This window comes from Silurus meridionalis, chromosome 18, assembly GCF_014805685.1.
Source record: "Silurus meridionalis isolate SWU-2019-XX chromosome 18, ASM1480568v1, whole genome shotgun sequence".
Taxonomy (NCBI): Eukaryota; Metazoa; Chordata; class Actinopteri; order Siluriformes; family Siluridae; genus Silurus; species Silurus meridionalis.
This window is the reverse complement of record NC_060901.1, coordinates 8,425,997-8,439,987: the sequence shown is the minus strand read 5'-3', so window position 1 is coordinate 8,439,987 and position 13,991 is coordinate 8,425,997. Positions and strand designations below refer to the sequence as shown.

Below are 13,991 nucleotides of genomic sequence, written 5' to 3'. Positions count from 1 at the left end.
ACCTACAGACATGTTTTGCCAGTCAAACTTGGCTGTAACAGTTTTCCTCTGACCAACCAATCAGAGGATGGAAAAATACTGACACTATTCTGGGCCAGCTAACTGGGCCTGTGAGGCGAATTTGAAATCTGATTGGTTAAAGGAACAGTCCCATTGCTAATATAGGCTAAGGTACATCAGCCAGCACTACTGATTGTGAAGGGCCTGGGCAGATTAGATTGACATGGCCGCACATAGAGGCTAAAATTTGATTGGACAAAAAATTTAACATCCACATAGCAGTGCAGCCAAGAGAAACACTACAAAATGAACTGTTAGGAATAAATTTATACAATTTCATTAAACAAATACTACAATTTAGGTTGTAATTGTAGGTCAGTGCTTCTGATAGTGTTTAGGCCAAGCTCTCATCGCTCTGGCTGCCCACCAATAATATATATATTCTAATTCATTATTCTTTATTTTCTGTTTTTCTATTGGGATTTTGTGATGGAGCTTTAAATAAATAAAAATGTAGCAAAAAAATAAACAAAAATAAACAAAAAATATGATTTTTGTTTCGACCTCAGCCACTGTTTCTAAACTTCTGAATATACCTGCTTACGGTAATTTTGTTTAATAATAAATGCTGCAATGAATTCTGAATATGTTAAAATACTGTTACTGTTTCATATTTTTTTTAGGTTGCATAAATAAAATAAAAAATCTATAGCAGGCCCCTGAGCTAAGCCTGTGATACCACGCATGCTCAGTATTCTTGCATTGATTGGTTGGGAAAGGGCCATGTGACAGTGCAGGAAGAAATGTGGGCGCCACTTTGGGTCGATAAAAAAATGTATGCGCTGGGAGCCAAGGAGGCTTTCAGTAATGAAATCAATAGCTGCGCTTGGCTCCAGGCATTAGGATCATCAGGCCGGCTGTTATTTAGTCATCGTTGTCCTAACAGCCCTAGCACAACCTGGCTAGCAGTTAAAAATCAATAAAGTGACACCACAGCCAGCATCCCAATTACTGGTGAATGTGGTGAGAAATCAATGCAAGTGGTTGCCATTAACAGGTCCTGCTGGGATATCATACCACATTATTTGTGTTAGGGGTCTCTAACTCTCTCACATGCAGCGCTGCTTTGCTCATAGTGGAATGTCATCAGGTGTTATGACGGTACATGGCGATCAGAAGAATTGGACTATTATCATGTATGCTACTGTTGAATCCTAATTCGATTTTTAATTCTATAAACTTGTGGTTAGAGTGAACACAATGCCAGCCTTTTATTTTTATATATATATATATATATATATATATATATATATATATATATATATATATATATATATATATATATAAGTATAAATATATCAATCTAGGCCTCATCGAATATCGAATCTCTTTCTCTCTGAAACTTAACAGAAAGCTTTATGTAAACACCACACCAAAAGCTACTATTAACTTTCTTCTCTCTTGCAGCACCATTGATCGACCCGAACGCTGTTCCTCTGTGTCTCCTAACATTACTGACGTGATGGTGAGCACATCGACACGTCACCTCAACTTCCCCCACTCTCACTCATGGCCCTCGGGCTAAATAGAGACACCTCCAACCCTCCTGTCCCATTTATGATTGACACCTCTCAAGTGTTCTTCTGACAACTTAGCCCTCCCTTCCTTCTTACAGCACTCTCTCGCATACAAAATACCTTAAATAGATAGGAAGGCAAAAGGTGCAGGCGCATGCGAGGTATCTAACCAACTTGTGCTCTTTATCGGATATTTTCTTGCTGCTGTAGTGTCTCCTTCTGGCAGCTCATGCATATGGAAAGAAGAAAATATGTTCTAGCTGAGATAAGAATGGTTCCTACACCGAAAATGCATAAGAAAAAAACAGTACAATGGCAAACTTGATGCATAGTGTTTAAATTGACAGTGGTGTGATTGTGAAGAGGGACAGGACACATTGCTTGTCACCTAGACGGAGATTGGCTTAAATCCTCATGCTGTGATGTCCAGTGTATTAAGGAAACAGGAAATGGAATTTTTTATTTAACCTTTAATATGACAAGGCACAATTTCAACACATTCTTACAGTGGCAACCTGGCAAGCAGCTAAGTCATTTGAAGGGATGGAAACACAAGATGAAAGCACAAATAAAATACTGGAGAAAATAAAATGTTGAATAACAGACAAAAACAAAGCCACCATAACAAGATATCACAGATTTAAATATCTATAGAAGCATATAGTCAGAGAGAGAAAAGAGAGAGAGAGAGAGAGAGAGAGAGAGAGAGATACACATTTTAGTTTAAATTGCCTCAAAATAATATTTAAAAAATCTGAAAAATATATTACAATTTTAGATTTTTGGGGTCTCTACAAAACAGTATTTACTATTCCATGATACGGTTTGTTAAACATGCTCGTTTTAAAACACATTACTGCTCTATTTATGGATATCAAACACTTTGAATATGCAGTGTTGTAGACTGGAATTAAGCAGAAATAAAATGAATAGACCTTTAACCATTTGTTACTTACTAGAAGCTGATATTTTAGCAGCAAAGAAAGACACACATACACACATGCTGTTAAACATTATCAATGATAAATTTAGATTAGAAAGCTCCTAAAGTAATAGAAGTAAGTAAAATATGTGTAAGGGACTGTTTTTGGGCAAGATAAAACTTGAAAACATGTGCAGACTTGACTCATGCATACGCTCTCAGTAGCAACAAAAACCTGTTTTTCAATATTCCTGTGGTTAAAGTATCACAACTGCCCTAACAGCTTTATGCTGTTAGGTTGCACGTATGCAGCGAGTAGGAATGGCTGCTTTTATCAGTTAATGATGCAACTAACATTCCACAAATCAGGAGATGGATCACAAATGCTCTTTTGTCCTCAATCCCATTGGTAGCCAATGTGCCAAGTTTCAAAGTTAAACTTCGTCTCCTCTTCGGACACGCTCACAACTAATCGCCAATGGTCACTGTGACTCAGGTTACCAATTGTCGGTAAAAATGAATAGTCTTTTGTCACGTTTTGACTGCGAAGTGTGAATAAAGCTTTAAAAACTTGAATGCTTGTACATGAAATTTATGTAAAAATTCAGGAAAGCCTATAGTATTTAGAGCTCTGTATAGTGGTTAAAAGGGTTCCTAAAGGGTTTTAAGCAGCACAGACCAACACAGACTGACACAGACTGGGTGATAGCAACAAGTCAAAAACAGGGGACAACTACTTGATAATACTACAGTTCTTTTTTGGGAGTGTTCTTTTATCATAAATTGGCACTCCTCCACCCTTAAACAGCCTATCTTGCTGAAACAGGTTGTAGTCAGCCAAGAGTAAACAAGAGAATTACACCGCTATGTTTCAGTGACCACTACTTTGTTACTATTTTTTTGTAGTCACTATTTTATAATGACATTATATTTTTTTGGGTTGTGGGGCTGAAGGCGATCTACCATTTATGAAACTCAATGCAAAGGGAAACTACACAAAAACATTTCCTCCGCACTGTCACTATGAGTCAGCAAAAAAAAAAAAAAAAAAAATAGGACAATATTTGCAAGATGCTATTGATTTATAGCAAGGGGGAGCATTTCATTAATCTGCATGATATCACTGACACAATGACTCCACTGTGTAAACCCTCACGAATTCAGCATTCTGAATATGTCTTTAAAATGTGTGGTGCAGCGTTCAGAACTGATTTTATTTTCAAATCAGTTTGGTTTGAACAATAAAACAATTAGCCTCATAGTAGCTAGCTTGGTATTGGCACATTGGCTACTGTTTTAAAGATTATATTAATAAGCTTAATGTTAGCTAGCACCTTGGCTAGCGATCCACACTGTGTGTGGAAACAATACAATACTGTGCATGCTATAGGTTGCTGTATGGTACAAATGATTTGCCAATACATATTTGTAAAATGAAAAAAAAAATTTTTTTTATTTTTTACTTAATTAGCAAATTAACTACCTACAAAACAGGCATTAAATCGGCTGCCATTTGCAGTTACTCCTCAATTCTTTTTAAAAAAAACCCTCTACTATGTACCATTTGAAGTGGTAAGGTGTTTTATCTTTTGTGGGTTTAGGACAGCATATGGCTTTATTGTTAATAATAAATAATTATTAATAATGATAAAGTTCTTATTGTTAGTTTATTGTTAGTCATTATCATCCTTTATGTTTACTCATTATTAATGACAATTACTGTTCTGATTTTTTTTTTAAACTACATTAAAGAAATCACTACATGAATTATAAAGAGCATTTTTAGTCTGCTGCAGTGTTTCATTTCAAAGTTCAGCTATTGCAACATTTGCTAAAGCCTTAGGGGACAAAGGTTAGACAAGCTTTTTGGCTTCGGCTCAGAAAGGCGGTCCATAAATTCAAAATTCACTGTCAGCATACACCCATAGATAAACCAGGATATTCTCACACTATCCACACATGTAGTTTGCTACATATCAGAGGTAAGTTCAACTTTTTTCTTTACACGGTTTCTTGGCACATCTCATACACTTCAGTTTGCACAAAGTAGCTTCAGGTCAGAACATGTTTTACAGTACTGGAACTATTGAACTATTTCAGCTCTTTACCACATGGGAGAGATATTACGGTGTTTTTCTTCGGATGCTAGAAGCTGAAATGCAAATTTGGGGATCGTATTCCCAAACACAAACACTGAAAATAAAAAAATCTAATACATCAGGCAAACTGGAGCTGTGTAAATGCAAGAGAATAGGCAAATCTGTGCTCTGTACATTTAAATACAAAAGAAACTGTAGAAAATGCTTAGCAAATTCCAAAAACATAAAATAATGGTCCAAAAAGCATACATTTTTTAATAGATTTTTAATGCTGTGTGCTATTGGCATGTTTGGTTCTTTTAAACTGCACAGGAGTAATTTGATATTTTATGAAGTATAAGTTTTCTGCTGAATAATGTACAGTCTAATTTAAACATAATGTAGTATGATAGAGAGTTTTGATTGTCCAAAAGGATTTATATGAAGGGATATATATATATATATATATATATATATATATATATATATATATATATATATATATATATAGAGAGAGAGAGAGAGAGAGAGAGAGAGAGAGAGAGAGAGAGAGAGAGTACAGTCCGGATTATGACTAAAGCCTGAGGTGCCATTGAGATCTTATTTTGAATGGCAGACAAAGAGATTTGCGAAAGTTATTGGGGAAATTGACTGACTTTGGATGCATCAAATACCATTTCTTTTATGACAGGAATTCATTGAGGAACTCTGACAATGGCCCAGATAATTGACAGCGAGGTTTTCCTGGCCTTCTCCACTTATGCCACCATTGTCATTCTCAAGATGATGTTCATGAGTTTTTTAACGGCATACTTCAGATTTACCAGAAAGGTAACTAAGGATGTATAAATCTTTTAATATGTATAAACCTTAAGAGAATAGCATGTGGAGTGATTTAACACCATTTTATTTTAATCTGTTTTTGCCTATTTTAATATTTAAATTAATAGAAAACTTTAAACATGTTTATATTACGATTTTTCTCAGTTGCTTTAGAGCATTTCTCGAATCATCCTTAATCTTTGCAAACCAGTTAGTGCATTCTCAAAAAACACTTTGGAGTTCTTGCAAAAGCCTGTACTTTTCTCAAAATCCTTACTTCATCTCTCAAAAGTAAGTATTTGAGTCCATGAACTCTCATCTCATCGCCATCAGAATAACTATTTCATTTGTCAATGTTCACTAACGAGATTGTCAGTCATTAAAAATCCAAAGTTGAATTTCTTCTGTATGGCATATAGGAATTTCAACAGCATACATTTATTTATTTGATTGCATGTATGATTTATATTAATTGCAAAAGACTGGACAGGATCAACACTTTCACTGTACTGTAATAATGTTCGTTTTTTTCCAGCTGTTTAACTATTTTCGGAAATTGTAATACTTTGTTTTGCTCTGTCTGTATACTCTCAGTTAACAAGACAAATGTTCACGAGATTTACCTTCAACCTATTGTCGAGAACTAGTTGATTATTGGTTGATGAAGGCAAGCCATTCACTCTCTTTCATTAATAAAATTCTAAATTCATCTGCACAATTTATCACATTTACAAAAAAAATGTAATAGAAATTTAAGCTTGGCAGATTCTGACAAATGTTTTAACTATTTTTGAAATCAATGACTTCTGATGCTGAGATGTTTTGGTGGTTAAGACTATTCAGGTGAAACCAGTATAATATATTTAGATCAAAATGACATAAACAACTGATAATGTAGGAAATAGGAGACAATTGTACACAATCCATTAAACGAATGCTTTAGTACAGTTTTTCTCAGTTGCTTTGTAGCATTTCTCAGATCAGAAATGTAATTCCCAAAACTACATTTCTGATCAGAGAAATGCTACAAAGCAACTGAGAAAAACTGTAATAAATATTTGTGGCATGCTTAGAAATGCCGAATTTTTTGTCATTATTCTTGTGAGAATGTTTCCGATTTGTGCTATGACTACTTTACAATGCCAGCACAGACACGTTGATGTTTAAATGAGAAACACTTTTATAATTTTGCTGTTATCTCCTAAGAACAGAAGAGCAACATTTTGGTTTCTTACTCACCCTTTCCTATTTCTTTAAATCCAATATAGAAGTAAAGAATACAGCAAATGTTAAAATCAAAAATTCAAACAACTATATAACTCTGTGCTGAATTATGTCAGAGACTCAGTTCAGGCAATCAGATGATAGCACTAAAATTAACATCAAAAGCTTTTTGAACCTGGTCTGCTAGAGACTAAAAACACTGCTGTGTTAGAGTTTTAGGTAGAGACAAAAACATAAGTCCCACAGGTGCTATTATTAGAATGTAGTCAAATGGCATTGTGGGTAATGTAGGAAATTCCTAACCAAAGGAAAAAATAAAATAAAATAGTTCTAAAGATTTGTGATAAAGAATTGTTATGCAAGTTGTTCAGGGTGGAGTTTTCTTTTAAAGCAAATGTACACCTTAACTACAACTGAGTGCAAACTTTACACTCACAATCATACTTTTATAGCAAAACTAAAGATAATATGTGTGCTAGGATACTAAAAGTGGACAAATCATATTCCTAACATTTATCATTTCATTCCATTTTATGCACCAGCAGTCCTGTAGTGTTGTGGTAAAATAACTACTTAACTAATGAATTAAAATGTGTCCTGTGATAATTTAGCATAGTAGGCATAGTGAATAGTCTCTTGTCCCATGTACTAGGCTGCAGACCTGAAGATCCAAAGGACTGTACTGTTTTTACTACAATATCTGTACTTGCATGTGATTTCCACCTGTTGAACAGTTTATATATATATATATATATATATATATATATATATATATATATATATATATATATATATATATATATATATATATATATGTGTGTGTGTGTGTGTGTGTGTGGGTGTGTGTGTGTGTGTGTGTGTGTGTAGTTCATTTAATTGTATTTATCATTTGTTATTAAAAAATCCAAGTATAGTTTGGTTGTTTTTATTTTGTTTTATAGTTATGATTGTGTTACACAAAATTTATTTTAAGGCTTTTGCAAACGATGAAGATGTTCGTACGGCCAAAACTCCTGAGGAGAAGAAAAAGATGCTACGGGTCAATGAAGATGTGGAACGGGTTCGAAGGTATAACATCTTTCCAACCTACCTCAGATGTATAAAAGTCTAATCTGATTCTATTGTGTAAAAATAAGCTTTGCTTTGTAATTACAGATGCCATCTGAACGACCTGGAGAACATTATTCCCTTTGTAATAATTGGCTTGCTCTACACTCTGACAGGACCAGAGCTTTCCTCAGCTGTGCTCCACTTCCGCCTGTTTGTAGGGTCACGTTTTGTTCACACAGTAGCATATGTACTGGCACTGCCTCAGCCCAGTAGGGGTCTGTCCTGGCTGGTGGGAATGGTCGTTACTTTATGCATGGCCTACCAGGTTCTAACTGTTACACTGCGGCTGTAGGAAGAATCCCCTGAGCAACATTATCAGACAGTAGACCTCCCTCATGTCTTATCCATTTATCACTTTTTGGTGCAGCACTGTATAAATTTTGATTTGAAAATAAATGTGTTTATAAAGACTATACAATAACATTAAATGTTAACTCTATTTTAGTCCCTTCACTTCATATTGACCTGGAACTTTTTCATGATTGTAATCTTTTGTCCAAACTAGGGGGATTAGGGGATTATTATTGCAGTTAACTTTTCTTTTTTTTTTTTTTTTTTTTTCTTTCTGTGAATTTTAATTTAAATTTTCTGTGAATTCATGAATGAAATTCCAGTCCATTTCCGTTTCAGGTTGTACAGTAACACTAAACAAAATGTAAAAACTATATGATCTATCGGCTACAGTAACACACCACACATCTATTTGAATGTTTTATAGTGATTAGATTGAGGAAAAAAATTCATTCACTTTGAGGAGATGCAATATTAAATATGGAACTAAAATGTCATAAATGATTTCATATTCCAGCCCTCATTTATGACTGGGAGGGAGAGTTTGTATCTCATTTCTAAACATGATATAAATATACTCAGATATCTTATGTCTGCCCTTTGACCTCAAAGCCCCTTTGTATTCCCTGAGCAGCCTTTATAATCATTCAGATAGATTACTGTACTATACAGTATTGTAAGAAAAGCGATAAGCACTGTAACATTAATAGTAAACAACAAAGAAAAAATAATCTGCATACTCTAGAGAGCAGGTTAATATAGTGATGGTCAGATTTCTCAGAATATCTTGGAACCCAACTCTTGCAACTCTAAATTAACACTTTTTTTTCTCAATAAATGAATATTCTTAACTATCTTGCTATTATCAGTTGTTATTGAAAAACATCAAATAAAATCCAATATCAATTTTAATATTATCCAATTTTTTTGTGTGTGTGTGTGTGTGTGTGTGTGTGTGTGTCATATGTGATATATTTTTAAAAATTATATAAATTATAAGAACTATATTATACTGTTATGAAAATAAAGTCTAAAACTTGAAGTATTTTATAATCTGTCTCTTATAAACTTTTTCTATTCTGCCTAAAAATTAAGGTTTAAATCTTAGCAAGGGTTTAGAGTGTTACAAAATTATAGCGAATTATAACTAAGCCTTGGCACACTAGAACATCTCATTATTAAAATGTCCTTTTAACATAAGTGATGTGCTCTGCGTCCACTAGAGGGAGGTGCTGGAAAACCCAACCTATTTTAACTGCTCACCCTACACAAAATACTGCACACGTGTGTGTGTGTGTGTGTGTGTGTGTGTGTGTGTGTGTGTGTGTGTGTGTGTGTGTGTGTGTGCGTGTGCGTGGCAGTCCAAAGATTTGATCATACACTGATATCTTTACCTTTTAACTGTTTATAGTTTAAAATACATGAAGAAAAAATCCCTGAATAAGTGATGAATCTATATAATATAGGCATACTGGAGACAAGTCACCAGAAAAAGTTAATAAAAACACATTTTTCTTAGGTATAATTGATAAGGATCTAAAATTTGCCCTGTAGAATGGACTCCTGTCAGCACAAAAGATATTAAAAACCTTCTACAGATCTGATCGACATGATCTAATTTTGTATCATATTAAACAACATATTAAGGTTTTAAGGCTAAAAAACACAGGCAATGCATAGAGAGGCTGTTCTATTCATTTATTTTGTGTTTTTGTCCAGATCCAGGCCAATGCTTCAGTCAAGTCAAGCGTTTTACAGCTTTGGCGGCTGAGAAATGCCTAAACCTTGCTCAATGATCAGTAGTTACTGATCCTCCTACTCTGTCTCTGGCACTGGGGCTCAGCTCTCGATGCTCCTAGTTGCACCTGATCTTTCAGAAAACTGGTTTAGAATTTGATTTGTTTGACTTGTTTCTTATAACCTGTGCTTCACCTTATACAGAAGCTTCACAGCAGCGTATCAATATTCCGAGAGACATTCAGATGTACAGACAAGAACACTGTTGGGCCGCCTGTGCACCTCCATGACTATCAGAACATTTCCTTGCTCTTTGTCTCTGTATTAAGCAGACATCGTATATTTCTCAGATCTGCCCGCTGCCTTATTGTTCGGGTTATTAACTGTACAGGGGCTTAATTAGGCAGAACTTCAAAGTGGTGGCTCAGGCTGGTGCTGAGGTGCGGCAGAGATTTATATCACACAATGGCTCCCCGGCTCCTGAAAAATTAATGAATGCTTAGCCGAGATCCGACTTAGAGCCGACACTCTGCATTATAAATCAATTTGAGTTTGAGCCTTGCTGTCTGCTGCCCGCTGGACCTCGCAGCGCGGACGATTCGAGGGCACATACTGATTGCAGGTGATGGTTCCATGGCGGCTGATTCTGAGGTAATGTGTGGACTGCTGGTGCTTCATCCAGCTCAGGTTGATATGATGAAACAGGCCCCAATGTACCTGAGGCCAGTCTATAATGGTCACAGTCAGACACACACACACTTGCTACAACCTATTAGCTTTCAATGAGGGATATGATGGAGTAGCAGTTCAAAGCTATTCTGGCTCAGCCAGTACGTAATACAAGTCTACATTCAGCAAATGTCACCTCAGCCAGACATTCTTTTTTTTCATGTTGTGCTTTTTCTCTGCTTTTCTGTCATCCAGAAGTCTTGATTAAAGAATTTGACAGCTGGTAATTCTTTCTCATGTACAGATAACCTGGTTTAGGTCCCACTATTGCCATGTGATAAATTTGGCTATAGTTACTCAGTTAAAAGAAGGGCATAATGGACACCAGGCAAGACCGTGAATTGAGGCCCGGACTGAACAACTAACTAATAGTTTCTTTGCTTTGCAGTTTGAGAACTGTCTTGAAACTCACTCTCACAAATTACAAAATTTACCAAAAAAATAAAAAAGGCTTCATGTGTTAATATTTGAATTGCACAGACAGAAATCAGTTGCTCAGTCATATCGAAAAATGCCATATGCTAACTGGTCTGTCAACCCACATCTGGTTTAGAAGAACTTCCACAGGATGTCCCTCCAGTAAAACACATAAACTGAGTTCCATAGAGCACACAGTAATACACCCCCCACCCTCCCCTTTTCAGTAAAAACCCATAGGATCACAGTGGTGTGAACTCTGCTCGTATGTTTCAGGTGGAGATTAGGAGTGCTGTTGCGGAACTTGGCTGGGGTCAGCAGATTGCTTATGCTGATCGCAGTGATTGGAACTCAGGTGATTAGCATAAGCAATTTAAATGGTATTGATTTAACCTCACGGCTCCAGTAATTGAACACCCAGACCAAGCCTCCCCTCCCTTTTCTCACGCTCTTTCACACTCTTTCTTTTCTGTACATCTGTTCCTTTTTCACTCAACTTGTTTGCCTGCATGGTTTTCTTAGTTTCACATGGTTCTCTTTATTTTCATGTTCTTACATAAACAGATTAGAATTGAGAGAAGTCCCGGGAACAATTTAACAAATAGAGGAAACTATGAAGTATGATAGTTCATTTAGTAAAGTATGATAGGACATTCAATCCCAATTTTTTATGAAATTAGGTGCTTTTAAAGCCTATAGTACTGTGCAAATGTCTTGAATGTAGAAATGTTGTATTGCATACATATTTTATGCCATACAGCTGTCTGTATAGACAGTATCACATTTTCATCCTGCTTTTGTATGAGTTTCTGCCAGGTTCTCTGGTTTTCTCCCACCTCCCAAAAATTCCAGAAGGTGGATTGGCTTGCAAAATTGCCTCTAGGTGTTTATATGTGTGTGTGTGTGTGTGTGTGTGTGTGTGTGTGTGTGTGTGTGTGTGTGTGTGTGTGTGTGTGTGTGTGTGGTGTGATGAACTTGTGTTCCATCCAGGGTGTATTCATGCCAAGTGTTCCCAGGACACCTACTTTATTAGTGTGTCAGTATAAAAGAAAAAAATATTGATTTAAGTATATACATTTTTCAAACAAATTGTTACATTTACTTAAAAAAAAAAACATATTACTAGATCACCAGTCTGATTACATTATCAAAACTGTCTGGTATATTATATGTAGAACTGACAGAGATGGCAGGCATAGCAGCCTGGTTCCTTTAAAATGGTGAATGTATTAGGTTTATTGCACCTTTAAATGAATCAAAGTGTGATTATGAATTCTAAGATTTTGTGCTCTATATATCTATTGCTTGTTGCTCCTGCTAGCTACTCTTAAGTAAAACTTGGAGAACAAACATGTCTTGGCTGATAATTTGAGATAAGTGGACAATTTGTCATTTTTTCCCACCCTTAGAATCCCAATTACATGTCAAGTCCAATTCTCCAATTTTATTAAAAAAGTATGGACAAAGCCAATGGGCTGCTTCTTGTTGTAGCTCATTTGGACAAGAATAATTAAAGAAAACACTATTTCATCAGAACCTCTGACCAGATAACTCCTCCCAAATGTAATAACCCTCAGTGTTACTCAACTTCTTTTAAATCGAAGACTTAAAATTAGCTGATGGACATAATTTGGCATTTAGATAACATTGACTGAATATAGTGAGGTGGGAAACGGGACAAAACACGGCACTAATGACATTCCTTTTATAAAAGGTCCATCAAAATATGCATTGCTTTATCTGCGAGATTCCACGGACAGTGCCATTATGCTGAGTTATATTTGGGGGCTCTGATCAATTAATGAATGAAGAAATGTCCACATGGGAGAACAAGCTGATGCATTCTTCATTTTCCTCCAATGCTCTTCGGAAGAGTGTGCAAATTTCATGTTTTAATATTTTAGCGCTCTGACTTAGCTTTAGACTTCTCTCCAGGTAACACACTTGATCATCCTGACATTCCAAAGTACTAAAACCTTTGGAATAAAGTGTTTTTTATTCGCTTCTATTAACATAATTTATGCTTGTCAGGGAGCCCACCTAGGTAGAAGTCGAATGGGGGGTGGGGGTGGGGGGTTGGCAGGGTGTACCACCATATTTCATCCCTTCCTCTCAGTGTATGTGTGTGTGTGTGTGTGTGTGTGTGTGTGTGTGAGAGAGAGAGAGAGAGGTAGAGACAGAGAGAGAGAGGTAGAGACAGAGACAGACAGAACACACGAGAGAGCGTGCAAGAGAGAGAAACAGACAAGATAACAGCTGTCATGAGATGTGAAGTAGACATTCGACTTCATTACTCAACCCTGAAACATTGATGAGGGAGAGAATGGACTCAAATGAGAGCTGGCTATCACTATTTGGGTGCCTGGTAACAGTGAACAGCACTTGCTCTTCTGCTAGATACACATTCCCATCATTCTTCAGCACTGCTGAGATTCTATCATGTCCTTAATCAGAGGCTTTGTAATTGGTGGTTTTTCAGTAAAAGCTTGTGTTTGCTCGTGAAGACATTACTAACGCAAAGCTATTGAGAGTTCCACTACTGAAATAGCTGGCCATTTATAGGACAATGGACATAGAATATAGGACATGTCTAATTTAAGGTTATTTGATCCCATCCATAAACTGACTAATATATTGGATATAATAATATGCAGTGTATATTATATTAATATGTCTGAATAATATATATATATATATAAAACCCTTGCAGTCACTCCAGGATCACTGAGGCCAATTTACGACAGATGCTGGAAAAACTTCCTTCTTATTCATTCATGCAGAAAGCAGCTGGGTGTGACATGGGAATACACCAGTCCATTGCAGAGCACTACACATACCCACATACACACACAGGAAAATTTAGAGTACATAGTATTTAAGGGAAGTCTAAGAAAGCTGGAAGAAATTATTACATACACTGGGTAAATATGAGATTATAAAAACTACTAAACTCTTTAGTGAAAGCTAAAAGACTGACTTGCGAGACCTACGCATTGCTGACATATCATTCCAGGCTTATTACTGTTAGCAAGTATCATTCATTTAAAGATATACATTAACATTTCAAATTCCAATTCTGTATTG

General features: G+C 35.9%; 1 protein-coding gene across 1 annotated transcript; it reads left to right on the top strand.

Moving 5' to 3' along the window:
- The first annotated feature begins 4,345 nt into the window (after positions 1 to 4,345).
- On the top strand, positions 4,346 to 8,936 carry LOC124400926 (microsomal glutathione S-transferase 1-like). The gene is made up of 4 exons (XM_046872751.1): positions 4,346 to 4,481; positions 5,269 to 5,408; positions 7,597 to 7,691; positions 7,779 to 8,936. The coding sequence occupies exons 2-4, from the start codon at positions 5,292 to 5,294 to the stop codon at positions 8,023 to 8,025; spliced, it is 459 nt and encodes a 152-aa protein (XP_046728707.1). The 5' UTR covers positions 4,346 to 4,481; positions 5,269 to 5,291; the 3' UTR covers positions 8,026 to 8,936.
- The last annotated feature ends 5,055 nt before the right edge of the window (positions 8,937 to 13,991 follow it).

What these genes read in the sequence shown, in the direction of transcription:
- LOC124400926 (XM_046872751.1), top strand. Translation starts at nt 5,292, where the DNA reads ATGGCCCAGATAATTGACAGCGAGGTTTTCCTGGCCTTCTCCACTTAT. An exon ending in ACTTCAGATTTACCAGAAAG is followed by an intron (nt 5,409 to 7,596) that starts GTAACTAAGGAT and finishes ATTTATTTTAAG; the next exon opens with GCTTTTGCAAACGATGAAGA. An exon ending in GATGTGGAACGGGTTCGAAG is followed by an intron (nt 7,692 to 7,778) that starts GTATAACATCTT and finishes TTGTAATTACAG; the next exon opens with ATGCCATCTGAACGACCTGG.